Genomic DNA, 27748 nt, shown 5'->3' with positions numbered 1-27748 from the left:
GTTTGGAAAGGTGCAATTATTAGACCCATGCCGAAGAGCTCCAAGTTAGCTTCTCCTCAGATTATCGTCCACTATCAATCTTACCATCCTTATCCACGGTGCTTGAACGTCTACTTCACACACAGGTTACTGAATACCTTACCAAGCATTCCCTCCTCAATTCCTTCCAATCCGGCTTCAGAAAAGGACACAGCACTGTGATAGCTTCACTACGAGTGACAAATAATATCAGACGTACAATGGACCAACGGGATGAGACTGTACTAACATTATTAGATCTCAGTAGTGCCTTCGACACTGTCAACCATTAGGTACTACTACAAAAACTTCGAGAACTATATTTTAGTCATCAGTTCGATTTTGTTCCCCTTATCTCGAAACTCGTCGGCAACGTGTGACAGGGGGAAATGTAAGTTCAAGATGGCAAAGCAAGTCCCTCGGTGTCCCTCAGACCGCTGTTATATCATCCAAATTAATTATCAAAAGCTCCTAAATTCTGCAAATTGCAAGTGTATGCAAATGACATACAAATTTACTACCATTCAAAACCGAGTGATATATACTGCAATTATCAAAATAAATTCTGACCCACATCTTAGTGACTATGCAAATAAAAACAGCTTATTAATAAACCCGAATAAAACTCAGGTTATTATTTTATTATCAGTACCAGTAACAATATATACTCCCACAAGCAAAAGGACATCCCTCCAATAATTTTCATCAACAAAACCATACTTTATTCTACTTCGGTGACTAACTTAGGAATTATTATTGTACCGGGAGGTACACCCTAACGCCGCGCATTCAAATTCAGCGCCCAAATGAACTCCTCTATTAGTAAAACAGTGAAACTGAACCTACACCAACTTAGAACTTTACTCAGAAGATGTTACCACAGAAATATGATGTAATTTTGTTATCGTAAAGTTTCCTAAACTGAATGAATTTCTCTTACTTCGGTTTGCCATTCATCGAGAAGTTTGGAAATTCTTCCACAGATTACACTACTAAAAACTATGATCATGCACCCTAGTGCGAGGTGTACGAAATTATAATTTAAAGAAGTTTTGTATTTCTAGGTTTTTGTAACTGAATGATGTTCAGTTATTTTTGGGTTGGCAATATTTCCTTCTTCCTTCCGCCAGTTTTGAATCTAGCCAATCCCTAATTTTTGTAATTAATTTTCCACCTATCACAGGCTTCTTGTTCGATTCTGAGCGTTACTTTTGATATCTACCAATAAAATTGAGAGGGTGTGGGTAGTTTAGTCTTGAATGATCTCGAATCTTCCCTGAGGGTTTATAAACTGCGGCTTTTCACGTTTCTTGGCCAATTGATCGCCATCTTACTGAGTGTGTGTGTCAAAGCAGGAGGCGGGCGGCCTCGATCGTCAGCAGCTAGAATATCTATAAGGTAATGGTCACATAACTTTATTCTTTCTTGCTACCTTCGCAGTTTAACCCGAGGGAAAGGTCCGACTCTTTAGTATGTAACAACCTTTTTTTAATGTACGGTAACTTTCTTCCGGCTGATGTAAAAATTTAATAAAAGCTTTGACTTTAAATCGGGGATAGAGAGTGAATTTCCCTCTCGAGCTCCCCTTCATCTTGGTTTGGGGTGACTACGTTTTTCTGTAACTGTTTTTCCTACTGTAATGTGTTAAAGTAATTTCTATACGAGTAGTTTCAAATTGTAAGTTGGGCCATGGAAGGCCAGAGAGTGTAAGATTGTTGAGGTTGCCTCGAGGAAGCTGAAAGAAACGGAGAGCCGGTTAGCTCTTTCTCAAGCTTTGTAATTGTAAAGAGTGCCTCTAGAAGGCTAGAAATTGTATTTTGGGGAGCAAGTGCTCCGTGAATTAGGGGATTTCTGCCCTTAACCAAGTAATTCCCCTTTCATTTGTAATATTGTAAAACTAGGGGCTTAAAGCCCAAAGTGTTGAGGTTCTGAATCTTGGATTTTTCCTAATCTGGTTTCTAGTTTGGCATTGTCCCCGATTGTTATTTTTCCCTTGTGGACATTTGTTAAGTTTGTTTTTTAGAATGAAAAAATATAACCTTTGTTAAAGTTTTAATTCAATTCTTGACATTGTAGTTAGACCCATTCGCCCCGGCACCTTCTTTCACCTCTGCGTTCCACAGATACCCCAGAACAATTATGACCCGAGACCATTGTTCTCAACAGGTAATAAGCACATGTAATAAAGTTCATAAGTGCTTTTACCTATTGAAACGGTTCTGTAATGTATTTTCTGTTCGACTCTAAGTACAACTATTCACTTTCTGATACTACCTATATTTGACTATTGTGACACTGTGTTGACCAAAATAACGTACGACAGTAACACGAAACTGGGCCGGAGCCTGAACAGCTGCATTAAGATATATCTTTAATCTGTGATATGATGCTCATATATCACCTTATTATAAAGAGGCTGCCGTGGTTTCGAGTGCACCAACGCCGTGAACTTCACTTGTAATCACTTCTACATAAAATAATTTCCACCAGTGGCGAAGCCTGCTAGTATCCACTGTTACCACTGGTAACAGTTTGAAAAAATAAAAATCGAATATTCTTTAATGTTAATATTTAATATTTTTTGTTTCTTTGCCTGGACGTGTCGCGAGAGCTCTATTGCAGCAGTTTGCCACCGTCAAAGCTGAGCGAGAGGCTGTTACCACTCCATGCAGTGGTTACGCTTTGAATGTCTATCAGCTAGGCGAGTATTACTGCGCCTGCGCCAAGCAAGGCCCCTTTCCCTTCGACACTGAGATGTATCCTGCTACGTTCTCCAATGTGTTACCACAGTGGAAAGTGGAAACAAAAACTTATAAAGTCCGTGTTGAGCTGTTCCGTCCGTTCGTCCCGCCGCGCTCAGAGCATTGTTATATTATTGTGTTATTGTTTTCTGTTATAATACGATGTGACTTCTCTTGTTAACGTGCAAATATATATTTATGTTAGGTAAGGATAGCCTATAGGACTGCACAACGTATTAAACATTAAAATGAGTGCTGTCGCTTCCACCTAAAAAAAAAAAAAAAAGTGATTTGGCGGGCCCAGACTGTTTATGTTTAACAGAAAGTTGATGAACACGCCGTTTTCGTTAAGAACTTTTGAAGAAAATAAAAGCATAATCGAAAAAGGTAGACCCACACCTTCTCTTAAAAATGTATTCAAGGAATCAAAAAGAACAGGACGATATTTTCACGGCTCGTGGTACATAAATTTGGACTAGTTATGTGGTTGTGCAAAAATGGATAAACTGTACTGTTGACCATGTATTCTATTTTCCTCAGAAAATAATGCTTGGAACAAAGACGGTGTGGACAATTTAGATAGTTTCAGAGTTTTAAAGATGGTGGTTGTGATTTTTGTTTTAAGATGAAGTACAACGAGGCAATCATCTTCTCTGAACAAATTAGTGGAAAAGAAATTTAAAATAAAAACAAAATTATTTATTCAACAAAGGAATTAGGAAACGCAGTACAAAATGAAACAAAAATTGTTTGAGTTAGGCCGAAAAATGACTAACGAATCAAAAGGGAACGTGCGTTCCCTGAGTAACAGTACACTACTTGTAATGTATATACCCTTGATTAATCTACTGTCGCCCATAAAGCGGATGACGGGATCAGCAGTAGTCGCGTCATCGGCTAGTATGCGTTCAAGTGTTTCCTGCAGGCCGAGGCTCCGTCTTAGGCCAGAGAGATCGGCGCATTCTGTGAGGATGTGGGCCACAGTGAAGTCGGCACCACAAGAACACACTAGAGGGGTCTTCCCTCTTTAGGAAATAAGAGCGCGTAGATCGTAAATGACCTATCCTCAGCCTACACAATACTATGGCCTCTCTTCGTGACGGCCGGAAAAGAGGACCGCCACGAGGTAGTTGTCTTCTTAACCCGCGGTAACTCGCGCGGCGAGGGAAAGACCACATGCTGGCTCTTTTACTCTGCCATTGGTCGCGCGGCTGGCAGACTGGTTCCTCCCTCCACGAAATCCATGGTCGGGGTATTACCAAGCAAATATGCTGTTACAACAATCGCGCAGTGTCAGGAGTCTTGTCTGGAGTGAAGACTGTTAGACTGCAGTGCTTTAGACCACGCGCGCGCTCTCGCGTAACGAATGCTGTAGTCTTTTGGACCACGCACGAGTGCTCGTGTGTTATAATCTGTTACCAAGATGAATTCAACTGAACAAGAAAACATACTCAAGTTGCTTGAAAGTGTTGAAAAAGAGGAGTTACGTAATGAACAATTAGAGAGAGAACTAGGTGCAGTGAAAAGAAATCTGTTCGGTGGTGAGGAAAATGAAAGTGACGAAGACTTTTATTCGAAAGAAGAGGCAGACGATGTAGAATATATTGTCGAGAATAGTGATCACAACACAGACACCGAGGAATCTGCTGACTCTGAAGATGATGGACTGAATGTGAATCACTTTAGTATTCCTCAGTATACCGGAAGAGATATGACTACAGTACGGGACATGCACTGCAGATAAAACAATGGCTGCGGGTGTACCAAACGGCGTAATATTGTTACCCATGTGCCTGGACCTACGAACCGGGCTAGAAATGTCACCTCCCCTGTGGAATACTGGATGATCTTTTTTTTTCGGATGGTGTACTGGACCAGACTGTTACATACACTCTTCAGTCCTGAGCATAGATTAATGAACAACTTACACATATTTTTTTATGGGAAAGACAACTTAGACTCAAAGAAACACCAATTCAGTAAAAAAAAAATTCACAAAATCGAAACCGGATACAGCATGTATCATATATGATACATTGGGACTGAACATAGTAGAACCATACGCTCATGAAAAAAATTGTTTACATTCCCACTGTAAATAATAAGCATACAAATAACCCACAGACATTTTATTTACATATTACAAATGAATACAGGGATTTTCAAAATGTCAATAACCATGTTGAAAAATTGCAGTTTTTGTGAATTTTCTTCATTACTGTCTTTAGGTTTGGTGGAAATCCATAAAGCAGTTCCTTTCCGCATTGAAACATAGGAATACTTTAAATATGAACAACGCACAAAAACGAGAAGTCTGGCATTTGGTCATCATCTGTGGAAGATGCATGGCATGTCTACTTCTCTTTGCCACAGATGGAAGAGGTGTAGGTGCATGTCGCTTTGGCGTTGAGGAACGAGGTTCTTCATCACTGTTTTCATCTACCTCCAGATCATCATCATCTCTCCCTACAAACTTGGGATATATCAGATTCTCTGCCACATCCATCTTGAACTGAAAGTATGGCATGATATCTTTTTTCTTCATACCTTGTTCTTTCGCTGCTGTACGATACACAATCCAGCATGCTGCAGTAACAAAATAAAAAAAATGATGCATAACCCTTATGGTCCACTTCTTAGTTCGACTTCTCATTGGATATTTACCTGTAATTTTGTTTAGCAGGTCAACTCCTCCCATCTTCGAGTTGTACTGTTTGACAAGATTTGGTCTAGGTATTTGTATGTGGGCGTGATCTCTTTTAGACCACCTCCTGCAGTCTTCCACAGGTTCAACACCATATTCTGTGGAAGCCAAGAAAATCGGCCTGTTGTCATACCACTTGACTAATCCTAGTTTATCATGACGTCTAACAACCTAGTCAAATGAGCCTCTTTGCTTTTCCATCTCGTTGTCAATCTTGAATCTTACACACTTTGGCAGTCGACTTGACATAATGGTACCACTATCTAATATAGATCTATGTAAAAGTAGAAGTTCAAGGAGGGTGACTGATGAAAAATATCTGTCCATAAATATACAACAACCAGAAGGCAGCGTATCTGAAAGCTTAAGGACTACTCTCCCTCCAATATCCAGTTTTTCAGGTAGAGGCACTTTTTCCTAAATAATCTGAGATCCTTTACCTTCATAGAGGTGAAAATCAAGTGGTAAGCCAAATGTACTGGTTGAAACAAAATTCTTCAGGCCAACAGGATGCAACTTTCCTTTCACATACTGCCTCACCCTAACATGTCCATGGAAAGGAATCATTTGTTCATCCATCGATATATCTTTAGGACGAGGGTTTTCAAGGCACGCATTCCTAACACAGGCTAATATTGGTTGAACTTTCCAAAGGAATTGTGTTTTCATTTCATTTGTTACCACGTTGTCATCAACAACTTTTAGAGACTTGCGTATGAGATAAAATCTATCACGAGAGATGTTATCTGCTATGAGTGGAAAACGGGTTCTTGATTCCCAACACATGCGAAAGCGTGGAAATGAAAGCAATCCAGCTACAATGCTACAGCCCCAAAACGTGGCTATTTCCTCAGCATTAGTCTCTAATGATTTCCCTGTGTCTAACACAGATTTCCTCTTTGTGTACAAGGCCATCTCTTCAAATAATGTGGGGTCTAGATATCTGGTGAAGTATACAAAGGGCTTTTTTACCTCCATGAAATCTGTCGCGGGTTGACTGGGTTGATTGGCTACCTGATGTGGTGGATGAAACCTGAAGAGAAATAAAGTTTGTGTAAGTAGATAATTCTCTACAAAACCCAGGAATGCGTGAAATTTACTTCTGCTAATTAATTCTAACATTCGTATTGTATGGCTTCCAACTGCATACTTACTCATTTATGTGCCGCCAAAGTGGTCGTGGTCCTCTGGATGATGAAACGGGTTCGTCATCTTCTGAAGCAAATGTTGAACCTATGTCGTCAGGATCCGGTTCTCTATCACCCACAGGAACTGCTAGGTCATCTTCGTCATCTTCGAATTCCATTTCAAGATCTGATACATCAGGGTCTATGAGGATATCTTGAATTTCAGCGTCACCTAACCCTAAAATTTGTAATATTTCGATTTTAAAACAATCCCCAACAGGAGTTAGGCTATCCTGAAATGACCATTTAGCCCTATTGTCAAATAATCCAAACAGTTACACGTTGTATAGATCCAGTATTGGAATCATAAAACTAGTCACATAGATTTGAAGGGTTATCACAAAGTAGAGTGGTAAATGCCGATTGTATCATATACGATACATGTTATAAATCTGCCCTCTGCGATCTACGTATTTATTCTTAGCAACTGTTTATGAATTTGACATGATGTAAATATACAGTGATGTGTTAAAACAACAAATAAAACAATAAATATTAAAATGCAGCTTACTTACCTGTACTTCGATGTGCCATGATGTAAACATACACAAACGGCGTTTTTCAAAGCAATGATGAACCCTACTGGACGTTCCGAGAAACGAAAACAAACGGGCATCACATAGCGGTACCCTTTCCGAACATGATACAACAGGCTGCTTGGAGTTGCAGCGCCAGGGCAGCGAGAAAAAAAAAAATCTAACCTTATGTATCATGTATGATACATGGGGACTGAAGAGGGTCACAAATACTTGGATCGCACAGGCAAGGGAAAATTATGAAAGGGACAGGGATGGTGTCGACACTAACAGAACCGAGATCAAAGCGGTCATCGGACTGTTGTACTTGGCTGGGGTACTAAAATCTTTCCACACTAATTTGAGAGATTTATGGGCAACGGACGGAACTGGTGTAGAACAATTCCGTACTACTATGAGTCGGAAAAGATTCCAATTTCTTCTGCAAGCTATTCGGTTTGACGACATCCATACCAGGAAGGAAAGGAGGAAAGAAGGTAAAATGGCTCCGATTCAAGAAATATTAGAAGGTTTTGTTGACAGCTGCAAAAGTAATTATTCGCCTGGAGAATACATCACCACAGATGAGATGCTTGAGGGGTGCCGGGGAAGGTGTCAATTTCGACAGTATATTGCTAAAAAGCCCGCGAAGTACGGCATCAAGGTCTACGCCCTTGCAGACGCAAGAACACATTACCGGTATACTTGCAACATGGAAGTATACGCAGGCAAGCAGCCTGATGGACGGTTTTCATTGAACAGCAGTGCTCAAAGTGGAAGCGGGAGAAATGTTACCACAGACAATGTACTTTTGAATGCCTAATGTTCAACTGCACGCGAATTCACGTTATAAATCTGACTTTATGTTTAGGCAAAGATTGCGGCGTAGCTAGCCGAAATGTATGCAGATGAAACCGCTGCATTTACATCGCACTATGACACTTTCATTGCCTTCAAGATTCCCTACAAATATAACGGCTTGTTAAAGTGCTGCAGAACTTCACTGAATGTACCCGAATGTGAAACCATGATTTTTACTCTTCGACATCCGTTAACTCCACTATCAACTTCAAATGGCAGTCATACTACGAACACCAAGTGACAAGGCTATGAAATACCTGGGAGTGTTCATCGCCTGTCGTTTAATATGGAAATATCATTTATTGAATCGACGCTACGCAATACTCGACTCCACTTCTAACCAGAAAATTTATCTCAAAATTAGAAAGTGGGGTTACTCTGAGTAAATCACTGCTACGTCCTTTCATCTATGCCTGCTCAGTCTGAGGCTCGCAACTACTCTTGGAATACTCTTATCTTTCGGTACGTTCAAAATAGACAATTGCATCGAGGACTTCAATTAGACGCAACGAAACACATGATCTCAACCTAAGCAAAGATTTACTTTAAGTTGCAAATATCTACACACTGGGAAACCGAAATGGCATGTCTCTTACTAAAAGATCCTCACATTCATTTTCGCCAATCAAAGAACCATAAGACATATTTGTGTCGGTGCGACGTCAAGCAAATAGAAAAAAAGAAAAACTACGGAAGGGGGCTTTTTTTTGCTAGTTGCTTTTACGTCACACCGACACAGATAGGTCTTATGGCGACGATGGGACGGGGAAGGGCTAGGACCGGGAAGGAAGCGGCCGTGGACTTAAGGTACAGCCCCAGCATTTGCCTGGTGTAAAAATGGGAAACCACGGAAAACCATCTTCAGGGCTGTCAACAGTGGGGTTCGAACCCACTATCTCCCGGATGCAAGCTGCGCGCCCCTAACCGCACGGCCAACTCGCCCGGTGAAGGAGGCTTGAAGAAAGTTGACAGCCTTATTACTTAGTAACACTATTCATGTATGTATGTATGTATGTATGTATGTATGTATGTCATAGAATTACCAAATAACAGTATTAACGTACGTGAGTCATAAGCTTACCGGAAAAAATAGCCCCCCTAGTGCGCACGCACAGATGGATCGTTAAGCCTGTACAGATGGCGCAGAGAACGAGTCCCGTGCTCAACCGCACGCGCACTGCCTCTACGTAAGCATAAGGCAGTAGCAATCAGAGAGACATTGATGTTTCAAGGGCACAGTGTACGTCAACATGGGTACAGGTAAGGATGTGACAGAGTGGCAAAAAGGGGCAGTCGTTTTTGGCAGTGCCGATGGCCATGTGGTGTGTGAAGTTGCTGTATTGTTGGCGTTTCGCAGCGGACTGTTCAACGTCTCTACAAACAGTGGTGTACCACATGTGGCCACGAAACACGACGTCAGAATTGTGGTCGGAAAAAAGATCCTGACTGAGAGGGACCGGAGACGTGTTTCACGGCTTGTAAATCAAAATTGCTTCCAAACCCGACAGGAATTGCTGCAGTCAGTGAACGAAGGTCCATCCCAACCTGTTCGCAAGAGAACACTGCTACGGGAACGGATGCAATGGACATTTGGAGTCGGTCACCTCGCACGAGGCCCTTTGCCATTTGCTTATACAGGCATATAAAGCTGCGCTAGAAATCATCGAACGTGACGCTGACTGGCGAAACGTAATGTGGTCTGACGAATCACGTTTTTGTCTATATTCCAATGACGGGGCATGGGTACATGGGTACATGTACGCTCAGTCAGTCAGTCTATACACCCCCGCAGTAAGAAAAGAGACCTTTAAGTATGCCAACAAGAAGATTAGTGAGTGGAAGGACAGATCCATTGTTTGTTTGATTGATTGTTTGTTTAGATCTTACGGTTTCGGCGATAGTGGGAAAGATTTGAGCCCAGACTGAGAAGGAAGCAGTCGCAGCCTTAATTACAGCCTACATAACATGTATTTGATGGCAGTGTAGAGAAATGACAGAGTGAAAGAAAAGTCAACAAGAAATTGTGGAAAAGAATGTAAAATAATAAGGAAGGAAGGAAGCAGGTCATGGTTTACTGAAATAAAGTGAATATGTAAGGAAGTTATGGAGCTGTACAATGGGAGAACAAGAAATTATCTCAACAGCAGAATGGAACTATTAAATGGAATTCTTAAACCTGGGTGAAGTGAATAACAAATATACAATAATAATGAAAATAACAGAAATAAAAAGCAGATCAGAAGAACATGGAAGCTCATACACACAGAGATGAAACAAGAAGAATATCTGCTCAATAAAAGACATTGCTAAAGCAAAGGTTAAACTGACAGTTAAAATATCTGCTCAATAAAAGACATTGCTAAAGCAAAGGTTAAACTGACAGTTAAAAAGACTAACACATAGGAAGTTGCAAGAATAGGTAACACTGCAGTAGAAATTATGAGAGGATGGAGGAGAGAGGGGAAAGGAATGTTATGTAATAAATATTTTAAGAGGTGAATACTGGAAATGCAAATACTTAAATAAATAGTACTGATTCGGAAATGGGAGATCAACAGCAGAGCCTATATTCATTGAGACGGAATATAAAGCACTCAGCATATGAGAATGATATGGGAATTACAGTTACTGGTTTAGAAATGGCTTATAGTGTCTCCAGAAAAGAATTTTGGGAAATTCTGGTACAAAAATGTGTTGGAGAAGAAGTAACAACATGGCAGAAACCATGTACTTTAAATATTGTAGTTGTATCAAGACAAATATCCACATCAGATTTCAAATGATGTATTGATGTATTAAGAAAAATAAAGCTTTACAAAGTAATTAAAATGCATTTACTCTAACAAGCAATCTCCAAGCACGAGAGTGACAAAAACTATCCCAAGAGCAGATGCTTGATGACATATTAAGCCTAAAATATAGAACAAACACACATATTCACAAATTTCAAATGTCTATAACTTCTAAAATTCTATTCCAGGCATCTCTCTATGAATGAACACAACTGCTGATAAACTGCTATTAGAAGAAAGGTGAGAAAAAGGAGTGAGAACAGTTAAATGTGGTTAACTGGAAGGGAATTAATGTGTTTTTTTTTTAAATGAAAGCAAGCATGTAAGCTTCCAGTATTACCATACATCTGTTAATATGATGAACATATACATGTGATCTAGAGTTGTTTTAAACATAATCCAAAATAATGTACAGGGATGTGATTTTCCACTTCAAAATTCCCACCTGCTTTGAAAGGAATCAAATTGCAGGTATAGGTAAGAGACCAGTGAGCTCACATGACTATCACCTATCAAGAAAATGAGAAGACTGAAAAAATGGAGAAGATAGTGTGAAAAAAAAAAGGCTATGGTGATGACAAAAGGAAAGAGAGAAGGGAACGGAACTATAAAAACCAGTAGATAAAAACTTGGAGAGTTGACTCACAGAGAATTCCTATACCTATTATAACATTAGTGACAAAGACTTGGACACAGATAAAGATGTAATTTCTATATAAAAATTCACCTTCCTATTCTGCTAACAGTTTCAACACAACACTATGCAAAATGCTATTCTATATTAACACATCTACATATAAAATTGGACATTTACTATGTACAATTAGGCAGTTATTTGATGTATTAAGAAAAATAAAGCTTTGTAAAGTAATTAAAATGCATTCACTCAAACAAGCAATCTCCAAGCAAAAGAGCAACAAAAACTGTCCCAAGAGCAGATGCATGATGACATATTAATCCTACAATATAGAACACACACACATATTCACAAACTTCAAATGTCTATAACTTCTAAAATTCTATTCCAGGCAACTCTGTAATTACAGAAGGATATTTTCCACACATCACTGCACTACATTCAAAAGTCTCTGTGAAAGCACTATAGTTAGGAATTCAAATGATCTGCTCTTGTGGTGGTTTAATCAGCCTAACGAAGACATTTTCAATCTAACACCCTATAATCAAACATTTTGGCATAAAATTCAATTATCTAATTCTCAATAAATTTGCAGCAGTCTGGAGTAATCTGGAAAGGGATCATAAGCATTATCATATAAAACCATGCATATGCATGAAATTCAATAAAAGACCCTAAAATACTTCACCAATAGGCAACCGTAGTTCTCTCCATGAGCAATTAACAGCCAGTGCACTATGAGAAAGATAGAAGATAATTAATATATAGGAAGGATTATAGCTCACTTCTCACACATAGCAGCTTACTTCTCACACATAGCAATATATTTATTGATACATTTTTTAAATTATAATTTAATCAATAAATTTCTTTGAAATCACAAACCATATTCAGCAGAAAATAAGAAGTAACATGTTGCAGTGAATTCTGGAACTACCCATAAATAGTGTATGACACTTTAATCACAAAAATTTGACCAAACTAGTGATTAAGATCAGTAGTCAGAGATGAAACTACAATTCACCATACTGTAGATTTGTACATGCAGATCTTACATAAGCTCCCAATGAACAGAAATATTGATTTTTAAACTACGGTAAATTTACAGATGATGTTTCGATTTTGAATGGGGAGATTTCTCTCTTTTAATACTGACATCTCTGTCATCAATCTTGAGCTAGAGATGAATTGTGCAAGTAAAGCAGGAGGGCTACAGTTTCACAAGTGGCTGCTGTTTAAAACATTGTTATTATGAAATGCGAGATAGAAACACACATTCATGAAATATTAGCACAAGTTCTCCCAATTACAGCCATGAACATTGCAGGTCATTTACAGTTTACCAGGGATCAGCACACCTGGACCATTGATCAATGGAAGAAAATTACATGTTCCAATGAATTCAGGTTTACATTGTACCATGCAGGTGAAAAGAGTGACAAAAACAACATGAATCAATGAATTACAAATATCATATGACAAAACTACAGGATGATGGTGTAGGGGGCTGTTAGATTGTAATGGATTCAGTCTACTAATACCTGTAGATAAACCTATAGAAGACAGTACGTACTTGCAATTTCTTTATGACCATATAAACTTGTTCATGCAATTGAAATTTCCACAGAGGAATGCCTATTTCAAACAGGATACTGGTAATGTGTCCTGTGATGGGGCAGCCTAAATGTGCTTGCTGTTACCATTACCATTTTTTAAGTAACCTACAGTCTGCACTTTTATATTGTACTGAATAGTCCTACTCAACCTTCAATTCTTCTTCCAAAGATACAAAATACATGTCATGCAAAGAATAATCCAGAGGTCAGGAAAAAACAATATCTTCAAACATCTCAATTATTTTTGAAGTTGCTGGTGTCACATCCTAGCTCAATTTCTGGCACTCCATTTTTAGTTGAAAATTCCACTAAAGAGTCATCTTTGTTATCAGGATGGAATATCAGTAACTGTGCTATTACTTTCTCCAAGTAGAGAAGAATTTAAAAAGTAACAGTTACATTAACATGTTCAGATGTGGTATGTAGTAAGGCCAAAAACACTGCGAGTCACTTACGCAGTGGGTGAAAAAGGCATGTAGGTCAAGCCACACAATCAAAATTGTCAAAATATTAAGGCAAGGACTAAGGAAAAATTCCCTTCACTTACCTCCAGATCCCAGACCACCACTAGCACCACCATGCAGCTGTTCTTCTGGAGCCCATGAAACAGACTGGTTATCACCAGCACTTTCCTCTCGCTCCATTTCGAATCCTAGGGAAAATAAAATACCCACACACCAACATCGATATAAAGAAATTTGAATACAGAATTAAAGCAAAGAATGTCTGTTATAAAAATAAGAGTAAGAAAAACCTTGAGGGAAAATCAAAGGTCACCGTGGAGTTGGATGCACAAGGAAGTCATGGCTAAAGGGCATCGAGGAATGGACAAACACAGACAATCAAAATGCCAAGCAGCCAGGCACAAGGTGGAAAGCCGTATGCCGCAGTGACAGCCAACATTTGAGCAACTGGACATGGCACATAAAGAAGATAGATCCCTGATTTTTAATAATTTCAATTACTGCTACTCTATTTAGGGGAGACCAGAGTAATGGCGAACAGGGTATTTTGCGGGCAACGGTTTGCATGCCTGTGTCTTAATTGGTGCTGCTACCTACCGCGTGTGCTCCTCTGACTCCCGTATCAGCCTAAACTCCAGTTGGCCGCAACACGCCAGTGTGAGAAGATAAAACGTGTTTACTACGCGACTGTTTGTAACACTGTGCAGCTGTTAATTGCAAAAGTAAGCACAGTACAATCTTGATAATCCGACATATATGGGACCGGGCAACCGCCGGATTATTGAAAAATTCCGGATTATTGGGAGTTAAAAAAAAAAAAAAAACCAACAATTTTACAGATAAGCACAGTACATTTCTATTTCTGGAAAATATACTACTTACAAAGGTTTTGGCTATGAAAAATAATCACTGATCGTTTTTTGTTTCTTTGATTTATACATTTTATCTAAATAGCACTCTTGTAACCGTTTAAGCACCAAGACATCATCATTTGCGATGCCATTTTCTTCCGCCCATTGAGTGCAGACACTGAAAGCATTCAATGCGTTGCTGTTGGTCACAGTTCACCGAGTCGAAACCTCCAGGTCATCATTAGATTCGTCATCCGGGGATCGAATTTGGCTGAGGATTTCTTCATCAGACAGGGACTGAAAATTTTCCTCGCTTGTCCCTTGAAGTCAATCAGTGATATCCTCATTTGTCAGGGTAACATCCACTTCAACTCTTGCAAAAATTGGGAAGTCAATTGTAAAGAAAAGTTATCTTCAGAATGGTTAACCACGTTTTCAGAATTGAAAGCAGGGAGCGTTGGCCAAACCTTTTTCCACGAACGCCGAATAGTGTCACTTTTAACTTTGTTCCAACTGTGAGCTAGATTGAAAACGTCTCTAATGTGGTTTTTTTTTTTCAAAAAATGTATTACTCCATCAGCTTGTTTTATTATATCAGAAATGAGCGATTTTTTGTAATTAATTTTTATTTACTGGATTACATCTTGGTCCATGGGCTGCATGAGTGGTGTCGTATTCAGAGGCATGTAGAGGACTTGAATTTGCCTGTCTTCGAAATGTAGATCCTCTTCTTTAGGGTGTCCAAGAGCGTTATCCAAAAGTAGCAAAGCTTTAGGAGGTAAATTGTGGTCTTTTGAAAATCTTTTTACAGCCGGTATAAAATCTTGCTTGAACCATTCGGTAAAAACATCTCGAATGGTCTGGTTTTTATATGTGACTGGTAAGTGATATAATTTTGGAAATGCTCTCGGATGCTTGGCTTTTCCTACAACCAGTAACAGAAGTTTGTGCGTGCCAGTGGAAGTTGCACAAGGCATGGATGTCAATCTGTCTTTTGACATTTTTCTTCCTGGGGTACTTTCTTCGGAAGAGTGTTCGAAGGTCTTATGCGGTAACATCCTCCAGAATAAACCACTTTCATCCGCGTTGTAAACTTGCTCTGGCAGAAGACTTAATTCTTGAATTTTAAATTCAAATTTATTCGGAAAAGGGTCAACGGCCGAAACATCACTAGACAATTTTTCTCCAGTGACAGTTAAAAAGCGAATCCCAAATCTTTTCTTAAAATTATCAAGCCAGCCATCGCTAGCCAGAAATTCGTCCTTTTTCGTTACTTTTTCGTAAAAATACTTTGCCTTTTTACGAAGAATGTCACCCGATCATGGCGTGTGCCTGGCACGCTCTTGCATAAACCAAGTGAATAAAGCATTTTCCATTCCAGGATACTCACCTGTTTTAACTGTCTTTCTTCCCTTCAAGTCTCCTTCAGCAGTTCTAACGTACTCCAGGACTTTATCACAGTTGACTTTGATGTCGTAGATTGTAGATCGTCCAACGCCGCAAGTCCGTGCTAGGTTTGCCGTGGTTTCTCCTTTGTCAAGTTTAATTATTATCTCTTGTTTTTGACACAAACTTAAAGTCACGTGCTTTCTTTTGGTCGCCATTGCAAGTAGTACACTAGATAAATACACTACAAAATACAGTACCTACACATACGTACAGTACGTACTACTGTATACACTAGGTTGTAAACTTTATAACAATGGCAAAAGAGCTAATGGCGGGAAAGCGGCGTACAGAATGAGTAGATAGTGAAGGGAGGAGGGAGGGAAGACAATATGATACGTGTTTCCCGAGAACGCCGGATTATCAAACGTGCCAGACTAACCAACCGACGGATTATCGAGATTCTACTGTACATATTTGGTTACTTCGTATTTATATGGATAGTACCTGTAAAATTTACCTGCATTTATACAACATCTCAACCTTACAGAACTCCTTTCAACAGTTTATTTCGTAAGTTAACCATAAAGCAATATCATGGCGTACAATGGGGCTATCGCGAACAACTTGTTGGGCATTACCCCCATGTATTTTACAATTGATAAAACTCATTTTATTAATTTAAAAACATACAATTTAGGGTGATATGTCTCGTTTTATGTATCACAGATTTATATTTATTTATTTATCTATCTGTTCATTTATTAATTCAGTTTATTTATTAACACATCTTAGAAACGTTTCAGGTGAGGAATCCGAAGCGGAAGACAGCAAAAGCGAGCTAAACAGAGGAGGACCTCGAAAGAGCCAAGAAAGTTAGAGCAGAAGGCAGACCTATACGAGAAGTAGCTAGATTATTCAATATTCCTGTTACTACTCTATATGATAGACTTAAATCTGGTAACACGGAGGCACCAAACATGGGGAGAAAACCTGTATTTTCTACAGATCAAGAAAAAGATGGCCTGCCATGTAATTTGTTTAGCCAAAGCGTTTTATGGAATTAGTCAAGCGAATTAAGACGTCTTGCATTTGAGTTTGCAGAAAAAAATGAAATCACAAATAACTTCAATAAAAAGAAACGTGAAGCTGGTGATGACTGGCTTCTTAAAAAGAAATCCTTCCGTAAGCGTAAGGAAACCTGAGGCAACGAGTCTGAATCGCATAACAGCGTTCCAACAAAGATGAAGTTCATAGTTTTTTTTTTTTCACTCTTGTCCGAACTGACGGCTAAGTACAACTTCCCTCCATCGAAGATATTTAATATGGACGAAAGTGGCTTAAGTTGTGTCCAGAAACCAGGTACTATTCTGGCTCACAAAGGTCAGAAGCAGGTAGGAGCTGCTACTAGTGGAGAAAGGGGAAGAACAATAACAAACAGTATGCTGTACAATGAATGCTGTTAGATCGTACATTCCCCCAATGATGATTTTTCCTGTACTGCGCCTTAAAGCCGAATTTAGTCGCTGTGGAGCAGAAGGAACAATCTATGCATGCTCCAAATCGGGTTGGATCACAGAAGAGTTGTTTAAAACCTGGTTGCTACATTTTGCTTCTTTTGTTTGTGCCTCAAGATCAATCCCCGTTCTTCTAGTGCTGGACAACCACTCCAGCCACATTTCTTTGTATTAATATACTTTCTGCAAGGACGATGGTATGTGCATATGTGCATGCTATCATTACCCCCAGATTCTGCTCATCGCATAGAACCCCTTGACATTACTTTCTATGGGCCACTGAAAGCCACTTTCAATAAAGAGAGTGATATTCACATGAGAGAGAACTCAAAGATCGTCATGTCAGATGTGCCGGTCATTTTCAAGAGAGTAGCGAACATTGAGAAAGGGGTGTCCGGCTTCAGAACGACAGGAATATACCCTCTTAACCCAGGTGTTTTCAGTGAAGATGACTTCCTTGGTGCTACAGTGAGAACTGTTCATGACAATGAGACACCTGAAGGAGAACAACCAGGGGAAGAGATTCGTGAAGGAGTTGAAAAGCAGGCCAAATACAATTCCAGCGGATCATATGGCTTTGCCAGTTTGTACCAATCAAAAGGGAAATGGGTACATTTCTCTTGCAGATATTTCACCAATCTCAGGCCCTTCATCAAATTCTGGACAAAAATATCGTGGTGCAGGTGGACAAAAGAAACAACATTCAGAACATCTAACAGCAACAGCAGTAATTTTTTGGAACTGATTTTTAAAATATTTCTATCTACATTTGAATGTTATAACTGTGAGTGCTTACGGGGTAAATATGATGGATTTTACTAATCCACATTGTTTTTCTCACCAGTAAAATCTAGCTTCAAAGCTTAGGTGTTCGGCAATACACCGGTCTCCCCTATAGGCTATGGACATCTAGATCATCAAGTTTCAAGGAAAGGAGAAGAGAAGGAATTTGAATGCACAGAAGAAACAGTCGGTGGTGCCCACAGTATCTAAAAAGGGTGTTGGAAGGAAAAAGAAGAATACCATTGACAAGCCTTCATGCAGTAGGTCAAGTAATTTTGGATCATCAGAAGATGAAGATCTAAGTGAAAATATTTGTGACGACACCGATGAAGATGTTGATCTTGTCTTTATATTGGACATGGATGGTGAATCCAATACGGATTTTGATGAGTTATGTTGTGTTTGTGCGGAATTTGGACGTGACAATGAGTTATGGTAAAAATGTTCAAATGCATCTTGCAAGCATTGGACTCACAAAGACTGCAGTTCTTGGGAAAATAAATCTGAACGTTACTTATGTTATTTTTGCATCAGAAAATGTCAGTACGAGTTTAACCTAAATCATACTGTTCAAAATATTGTAAGTATTGTCAGTAGCCTAAATATAGTTTTCACATCATTCTGAACATATTTGCATGAGGGGTAATGCCGAACGTTGCAGTAATATCGTGGTGCAGGTGGACGAAAGAAACAACATTCAGAACATCTAATAGCAACAGCAGTAATTTTTTGGAACTGATTTTTAAAATATTTCTATCTACATTTGAATGTTATAACTGTGAGTGCTTACGGGGTAAATGCGATGGATTTTACTAATCCACATTGTTTTTTCACCACTCTTTAAACTTTTGTAAAATCTCACTTCAAAGCTTAGGTGTTCGGCAAAACCTCGGTCTCCCTTATAGGCTATGGACATCAGGTTTCACGAATCTCATACCACCATCTCATCTAGTATCTAACTTGGGAGGTGGTGGTGCTGGTGGAGGTGATTTTTGTTTTAAGAGGAAGTACAACTAGGTAACCATCCTTTCTGAAGAAAATGAAGTGGAAAACCAAATGAAAAAAGTAAAAATAAAAGTATTTATTAAACGGAGAATTTCGAAAATGAATAAGAAAACAAAAACAAAAAAATTATTAAACCAAAAAGAACATAGAGGGTCTTGAATAACCCACTCTCACACATAAAACAAATGACAAGATCAGCAGTATTTTCGTCATCGGGTAGTATGAGTTCAACTGTCCCCTGCTGACCGAGGTTCCGTCTTAGGCCGTGAAGGCCGGAAGAGGACCGCCACACGGCAGTTGTCTTCTTAATTGGTCTCAGCTTATTGGGAGTTCGGATAGCTAGCCATTCCGATTCCCAGGACGCCAAGATGGTTCGACGTAGCTGAGAACAAATATCCGTAGCAGGTACGTTCATTGGTGTGTAGGTGGTAAAAGTGACGTTTCTTTGGCAGCTTCATCCGCAAGTTCATTTCCTTGTAATCCCAACGTGGCTTGGGGGCCACGCAAAAGTGATTCTGGTGCCAGCATCACACAACCTGGCTGGAAGGTCACGAATTCGCCGCACCAGTGGGTGTTGTGAGAAACAGATGTCAATAGGCTGCAGAGAACTTAGTGAGTCGCTACATATGAGAAAGTGGTCTCTTTCGTCACACAGTGCAATCTGCAGAGCTTCTAAGATGGCGAAAAGCACCGCAGTATACACGCTACACACATTGGGAAGCGAGATCTTCGTGCTAATATTAGCGGAGACGAAAGAGCATCTTGCAGTTTTCCTCTATCTGTGTCGGTGCGACGTAAAGCCACTAGCAACATTTTTCCCGATCTTAGAACCTTCCGTAAAGACATATCGCGCGGCAAGATACTGGTTAACGAAGTCTAGAAATACCTCCGAAGAACAGAGGCGTCCATGTTCAACTTAGGTCCACGGAGTAGATCTAGCCATATATCCGACTGTGGAACTGGCCACGAAGGTACAGTATTTCGTTGTGTGTCCGGTCAAGACAACCGCCGATAACCACACCTAACCCACGACACAAGCTATCGCCGCTGAAAATCGAAAAAAATGGTGTACGGCCCATCTGTCGACTTGGTTAATACTGAAACAAGCTTTCAATTCGAATCCCAACCGGCCGTGTGGCGTTTGGTCAGTATTGGTACCTCTGGTGGTATTGAGTACTAGATATGCATTGATAGCCTGGATGCCGCAGCATTACACGAATTCTGGCAGCGTACCCGAGGAGTACCAATTGTTTTCTTAACAAGTTGCTTTACGTCACACCGACACAGGTATTATGGCGACGATGGGACAGGAACGGGCTAGGAGTTGAAAGGAACCAGCCGTGGCCTTAAGTAAGATACATTCCCAGCATTTGCCTGGTGTGGAAATGGGTAACCACGGCAAGCCAACTCCAGTGCTGCCAACAGTGGGGCTCGAACACACTATCTCCCGAATACTGGGTATTGGCGGCACTTATACGACTCCAGCTATCGAGCTCGGTAGGAGTATCTTCTGCCACCTTATTTTCAAAAAGATGGAACTCCCGATTCAGTGAGCAGGCTGAGAATCGGGCTAGTACTGAAAGCTGCCGTTGCCATCCTGACTCAACTATTGTGTACACTGTCTAAAAGGTTCAGCGCAAATCTTGATGCTGAACAATTAAGCCGCACTACCATAGTCTCTCTGGGAAAGGATCATAGGCGTGTTAAATCGTACCAGCACCCCACAAAGCGCCGGCGAGAAACTTACATGTTAGGTCTCTTCAAACCGGCTATCTTCAATTGATGAATATACGGCTGCCACGTTAGTCCCTTATCAAAATGGAGACCCAGAACCTACAGGTGTTTATCAATGGAACGACACAGTTCGAAGCAGAGCTCTGCGTCAAGATGTACAATCCGACGTTGACAGAAGTGCACTACCGAGGTCTTTGCCGCTGAAAATAAAAAAAACCAATGCTGTACGGTCCGTATGTCGACTTGGTTAACAGTTTCCAGTAGCTGTCTCTCAGCAACCGCCCTCCACCCGTAGCTGAAATGTAGATATAAAATAATCATCTACATACAGCGACGGAACGACTGCAAGCCCAACTGCGGAAACTATGCCATCGATAGCGACTGCGAACAGTGCGACGCTCAGTACAGATCTGTGTGGTACTCCATTTTCTTCCACGTTATACTGAGAATATGCATTCCCTACACGGACTCGAAAGAGCAAGTGGTACGTCAAACTGCTGTTGACAGACTGTCGGCCCTTTGCCGGTAAGTGACATCTGGTGGCCACTTATGAGAATGTGAGAAACTATCGAAAGTAGTAATGGTTGTTGTGTTTAAAAAGCATGAAGTGTGACGCAGGCTGTAAAAAGAAGTGTTTTCCATTAAATTCGGCATAGAAGAGCTTCCATTTGTAATGGTAAAACTTCCTTAAATTATTGTTCTTGCGTATAATGGTATTACACAACAGTTCGTGGCGACCACGACAGGACATTTGCCTGTCGACAGATGATTGTACCCATGTGGAATATGGAGCTCGAAAGCTTCAATAAATTACTGAAGCAAAGGAGAGCGAAACTGCTAAATAGATTAGTGATTTGACTGAAGAAGAAAATGTCAATATTAGGAAAGTTTAACCATTATCCACCCTGTTAAAAAGTAAGGCGATTTTAAACGAACTGGATGCGAAAGTGCTTAATTTATTAGATCAATTCGAGGCTGATAATGACAAGGAAATAGAAGGGGCTGACGAGTATCAGAAAAAGTATCTGGACCTTAAACTGCGTATTTCAGGAATACGGGTTCAACAAACCGAATATGAAGCGGGCAGTGTTAGTAGTAGGTCTAGTAACCAACAAACCAAGAAGTTCAAGTTGCCGAACTTCGAATTCCGCACTTTTGGAGGGGATTTAAAGGAGTGACTACCATTCTGGGGTCAGTTCTCCAAAATAGATGATTCTGAAATAGATGTGGAGGATAAATTTCAATATTTGACTTAATACAGGCAACATTAAAAGGATTCCATGCTACGTAGGCAGTTATGATCAGTTGGAAACGCAATCGAGGTCATTAGAATCACTCAGTGTCACAACGGACAAGTGTGCCTCTATGTTATCTCCCCTTGGTAAAACGTGCCTCCCCGAAGACTTATTTAGAATCTGGCAACGCAGTATTCCATTGACCTCTGCTAAGAATGCAAAAGAGCGTCTGGAGGGGATAACGAAGGTCCTGAAGTCGATTGTGGAGGGTGAACAGAGAATAAACCTTGCTACATTCTGGTCTTACAAGGTGATAGGACGAAAGAAAAACCGAAGCACAAGGGGAAGAAGAATTGAGACGAAACATTCCAACAGCTATGGAGCTATTAACATCAAATCAACGCAACGACTGTCCGAGTCGTTGGCTGAATGGTCAGCGTACTGGCCTTTGGTTCAGAGGGTCCCGGGTTCGATTCCCGGCCGGGTCGGGCATTTTAAGTTTCATTGGTTAATTCTAATGACTTGGGGCTGGGTGTTTGTGCTGTCCCCAACATCCCTGCAAATCACACACCACACATAACACTATCCTCCACCACAATAACACGCAGTTACCTACACTTAGCAGATGCCGCCCACCCTCATCGGAGGGTGCCTTACAAGGACTGCACCCGGCTAGAAATAGCCACACGAAATAATAATAATATTAACGCAAAGACGACATGTGTGTGCTTTGTGCGGGTCATCACGGCAGTGCAGACTGCTTCACCACTAGAAAAATGTCGATGGCTAACAAACCGAAACTGTTAAGGGAAAAAGGATGTTGTTTTGTGTGTCAGGCCAGGACATCTGGTAAAGAACTGCAAGGCTAAAAAAACATACAATGTACTTGTGGTGGGAAGCATGTTGTTTTAATGTGTAGACAGTTGTTAGAAATACAACATGCTGTCCCCAAAGAAGCAAGCAACAGCGAAGAAAATACAACTCAGGAAGTCACGTTGGCAAACGTTTCCACACTGCCTAAAGTGGTGTTACAAACCCTTCGTGTAAATGTAAGGTCTGATAGAAAGACTGTTCGCGCTTTAATGGATACCGGCTCCCAAAAGTCATATATTTTAAACAGCTTTAAAGATAGGTTACAAATTCATGGCTAAAGGAGACCACCTCCCATTCTCCTTTCGGTGGTGTGGCAACACAACGGAATGAACATGAAGTATACAGGGTGCATGTAGGCGATCTTAACGAGGAATTTCGGTGTAATTTTGAAGCTTTAAAACAAGAAGTGGCCTGTGGAGACATTTCACATATTACGGAAGGGGAATGGATGAACGAGCTGAAGAAATTGAAGACAGATATTACCAATAATGAGGCAAATTGGGGGCCTATAGAAATACTCAGTGGGGCAGACGTGGCTGGCAAACTTATAGCAGGAAGAACAGAATTGCTGTCGTGCGGTTTAGCTGCAGTAGAGACATTGTTAGGTTGGACTTCGATGAGAAAGATACCTAATACCAAGAGAAGTGAAGAAAATGAAGGCTTGCTTGAAAATTCCATGTTTATTAAAGAGGCAAGTATTACTGTTTTGTGGAGGTTGGGTGTCATAGGCATTTCAGATCCTGTAGAGAAAGTTACGCCCCCCGAAGGTATCAGCACATTGATGAAGGTAAAATACATTTTGCCGGGTGTTTTGGAGGCTTGCGTGTTCAAATAGTCCTTAGAGCTATGCTGGGGGTAGCATGTGCTCCTGGTAGGGCCAACCAAGCCGGACAGGTCTAAGGTGATGATTCAGACTAAGAGTGATAGCCTGGTCCTCCAGGTTGGGGGTTGAGGGTTGGGCGTAGGGTTAAGTCCCCTACCTCGTAAACAAATGTTATGGATACCTTAAGATAGACTAAAGTAAAATCCGAGAAACGTGGTGATGACTCGGCGAGAAAAACTGCTAAAGAGAAGGAAAACTGACATTGTCTTAGCAACTTGGACATTGAAAAGACCTGGCAAGTTGAAGGAATTAAGGAATGAATCGGATAAGTATGGAGTAAATATAGCAGCATTGCAGGAACTAAGATGGAAGGGGCAGGGATGATAGGGTCTGGACAATATATCCTGGTGTATAGTGGAGGAGAAGAAGGCAGTAACAGCACAGGCTTTTTCATACAAAAGTCTGTAAAATAAAGAGTGCTTAACTTTTCTGCAATTAATGATACGACGTGCTCTTTGAGACTTCAGGCAAAATTCTTCAATGTTACAGTGTTCTTTGTGTATACCCTACAGAGGAGGTAGAAGGTGAAGAGAAAGATGTAGTTTACACCAAACTGGAAGAAGAAATCAACAAAGTTCGAAGACTTGACGTGAAAATGATCCTTGGAGATCTAAATGCAAAGACTGTAAGAGGTGTATAAAATAGTAGGAAAAGATGATGATGATTACGCTTGATGTTTAAACGGGCCTAACATCTACGTCATCGGCCCCTAATGGTACGACAATGACAATTTAAAAGTCCAAAATCATCTACTGACCAGAATTCAAAACATGAGTAGGAAAAGCCTACAAGAAGGTAGTAATAATAATGGAATGAGACTGATTGATTTTGCAAGTGGAAAACATATGATAATCAAAAGAACTTGGTATCCTCGGAAAAACATAAGGAAGGAGACATGGATATCATCAGATGGAGTTACAAGAAACCAAATAGACCATGTTATTATAGATAGGCGGCATGCGTCAGACGTCATGGACGTCAGAGGTGCTGATGCTGACTCAGTCCACTATCTTGTTAGAATCAAGTAGACAAAAAATAGACTTGGCGAGAACTGAAGAAGTAAGAAGAAAGGCAAAACACAATGTTGAGGGCCTGAAAAACGAGGAATTGCAAGAGAAATACAATAAAAAATAGTAGAATCTCTGGAAATAAAAAAGGAGTTCTGTGAGAAAGGATAAGTGGAAAGAAAGTGGGAGATACTGAGAACAACTGTGAGTGAAGTTGCACATGATACTTTGGGAAAGAAGGAACATGTAAAGAGAGCAGAATGGTTTGATGGCAATGTTTAACACTAATTCAAGAGAGGAATGAAGCCAGAAAAAGAATGCTTCAAAGGACAAGGCAAACAGTGGAAGAGTACAGGGAGAAGCAGAGAAGAGCAGATAAGGTACATGGACGTTAAAAAAAACTTTTGAGAGAAATAGAATATAAGAACTGGATGAAAACATCATTGGTAACAAAAACAAAATGCTCGAAAGGTAGCAGAAGTATGTTTACATGTTACTCAATGGAAATAATGAGGATCATACAGAAGAGGAAAACATCAATAACGATTGGGAAGAAAGAGAATTGAATGAGGAGTCAGCAGAGCAGCCAGATTTAGAAGAAGTCAAGATTGCAATTAAAGCATTAAAGAACAATAAAGCCCCAGGTGAAGACAGAATGGAGTCAGAGTTGTTGAGGTATGAGGGAGAGGGAATAGACACGACGGCTCATGAATTGATAAAGGAGGTTTGGATGAAGGAGGAAAGTCCCAAGGATTGGACAGTGGGCATAATTTATCCAATAAATAAGAAGGGAGATAAGACAGTATGTGGAAATTATCGAGGGGTCATATTGCTGGATGGAACTTACAAGGTGTTTGGTAAGATATTGGCCTCACGACTGGAATTCAGGATGGAAAGAATACTAGGAGATTACCAAGCAGGCTATGGGAGAAACCGCTGTACAATGGACTGGAGAAGTTTTATGAGTATGACAATCAGCTTCATCAGCTGTATGCTGATTTTAAACAGGCATATGGCAATCTAGATAGCGGCAAAACTTACAAAATTATGAGAGTTTGGAATCCCGAGGAAACTAATTAGGTTGACAGAAACGACCATGAAAACAACAGTATGCACGGTGAGAGTGGAACAGGATCTGTCAAAGACGTTTTTAGTGGAGAGGGGGCTGAGGCAGGGAGATGTGCTCTCCACACTGTTGTTCAATTTAGCACAGGAGAAAGTAAATCGCCAACTACCCATCAACCTAGGAGGAACCATTCTGAACAAATCAGTACAAGTGATAGCATATGCTGGCGATATGGTAATTACTGCAGAAACGAAAGAGCTCTTGAAGAGAATTTATTATGCTCTGTTAGAAGAGAACTTTCGGTGGTGTGTCGAGCTCCTGTTTTCTACACGACCTTCACACAGGGTTACCAGATTTGTACAACCAAAAGGGAGGGCATTGTTTTCTACATCACCTATTTTTTTCCTGGTTGTTGATACTTTAGTAGCAATTACCCTAATGTAATAAACACAGGAACTAGTAATGCATACTACAAAACTAATCCGCATGCTGCAGTTCTAGTAGCATATTTTATCTGTTTGGGCTGCTTCCATTAATATCCTGACACTTAAGAAATTATTATATACTGTAGCACAGATTAACAATTACCGTCATTATCACCATCCCTACGTTCATAATGTGTACAAACTTGAATTTCAGCTTTCAATGTATCAACGTTCAATCTATTCTTAACATCTGTCCACAGAGATATAATTTTAGAAATTATTCTTTCATATTCTGCATTGGAGTTTGAAATGGAAACAAAAGAGGCGATTATTTTGTGATGTTCTCCAATACTAATTACCGTATTTTATCGCGTAATTCCCCCCTTTTCTTCTCAAAAACACTAGGGAGGGAATTACGCGAGTGGTGCTTCTAGGCATTCAGAAAGGAAGAGAAACTATGTATTAGGTAAAAGTTATATTTACGGTAATACCGGTATGTGAAAAAGTGGTACCTACCAGCATATATTTTCAATTAACACAAAAGAATACCACGGTTTCATTAGGCTACAATGAAGAGCAGCAATGCATTGTTTCATTGTTTCTTTTCTCTCACTATTCAGCGGCCTCACTTTCGTCACTATCATCACTATTTTCAGGTTCAGATAACACATCATCATCTTCATTTTCACTATTCCACAAAATGTCGTCCTCGGAACCGTCAATGGCACAAGAAATTCCAGTTTTTTAAAACTCTTCTTAACAATATCGACACTAATTTTCTCCCACGCAGGGATTACCCACTCGAACATCGTCGGTATTGATGGCTTCCTTATCTTGCCTCCTGGAGTCAGCTGATGAGATCCCGCCGCCATCCATTCTGAATACAGGGGTCGAAGACGTTCTTTGAAAGATTTGTTGACGCTGACATCTAAAGGTTGAAGAATGGACGTTAAACCTCCAGGGATGATGACAGGATGGGACTTCATCAGTTTCATTTTCTCTTTTACAGCTTCCACAACGTGACCCTGTAAACTGTCTAGGACAAGAAGGGACTTCTTTTGTAATAATGCCCCTGGTCGTCTTCCCCAGACTTTTTCCAACCAATCCACCATTAAATCTGCTGTCATCCAGCCCTTTTCTTGAACTCGTAAGTGAATTCCATGCGGGGTAGTCTCCTTTGGTAATGTCTTTCTTTTAAAGATGACATACGGTGGAAGTCTTTTGCCGTCTGCTGTAATGCACATCACTGTGCATCTTAGACGCTTCGCTACAATTGTCTTCACAAGGACACTTTTTGAGCCAGTTGGAGCAACGGTGGTGTTTGGCGGCATATCAAAAAACACTGGCGTCTAGTCAGCGTTACCAACCTGACAAAGTAAATAGTCATATTGCTGTAGCACTTGTATTACGTAACGATGGAACTCGATTACCATATCTGTGTAGTCTCG

At 40.2% G+C, this 27748-nt stretch overlaps 1 protein-coding gene across 1 annotated transcript in view; it reads right to left on the bottom strand.

Moving 5' to 3' along the window:
• LOC136866305 (influenza virus NS1A-binding protein homolog) overlaps positions 1 to 27748 on the bottom strand; it is a 361110-nt gene that overhangs the window by 289361 nt on the left and 44001 nt on the right. Inside the window, exon 2 of the mRNA XM_067143147.2 lies at positions 13619 to 13723. Coding sequence (XP_066999248.1) covers positions 13619 to 13715 — 97 coding nt within the window. The 5' untranslated portion in view covers positions 13716 to 13723. The remainder of the gene's footprint in view (positions 1 to 13618; positions 13724 to 27748) is intronic.

Source organism: Anabrus simplex, chromosome 3, assembly GCF_040414725.1.
Source record: "Anabrus simplex isolate iqAnaSimp1 chromosome 3, ASM4041472v1, whole genome shotgun sequence".
Lineage (NCBI taxonomy): Eukaryota > Metazoa > Arthropoda > Insecta > Orthoptera > Tettigoniidae > Anabrus > Anabrus simplex.
This window is presented reverse-complemented; position numbering and strand designations above follow the sequence as displayed.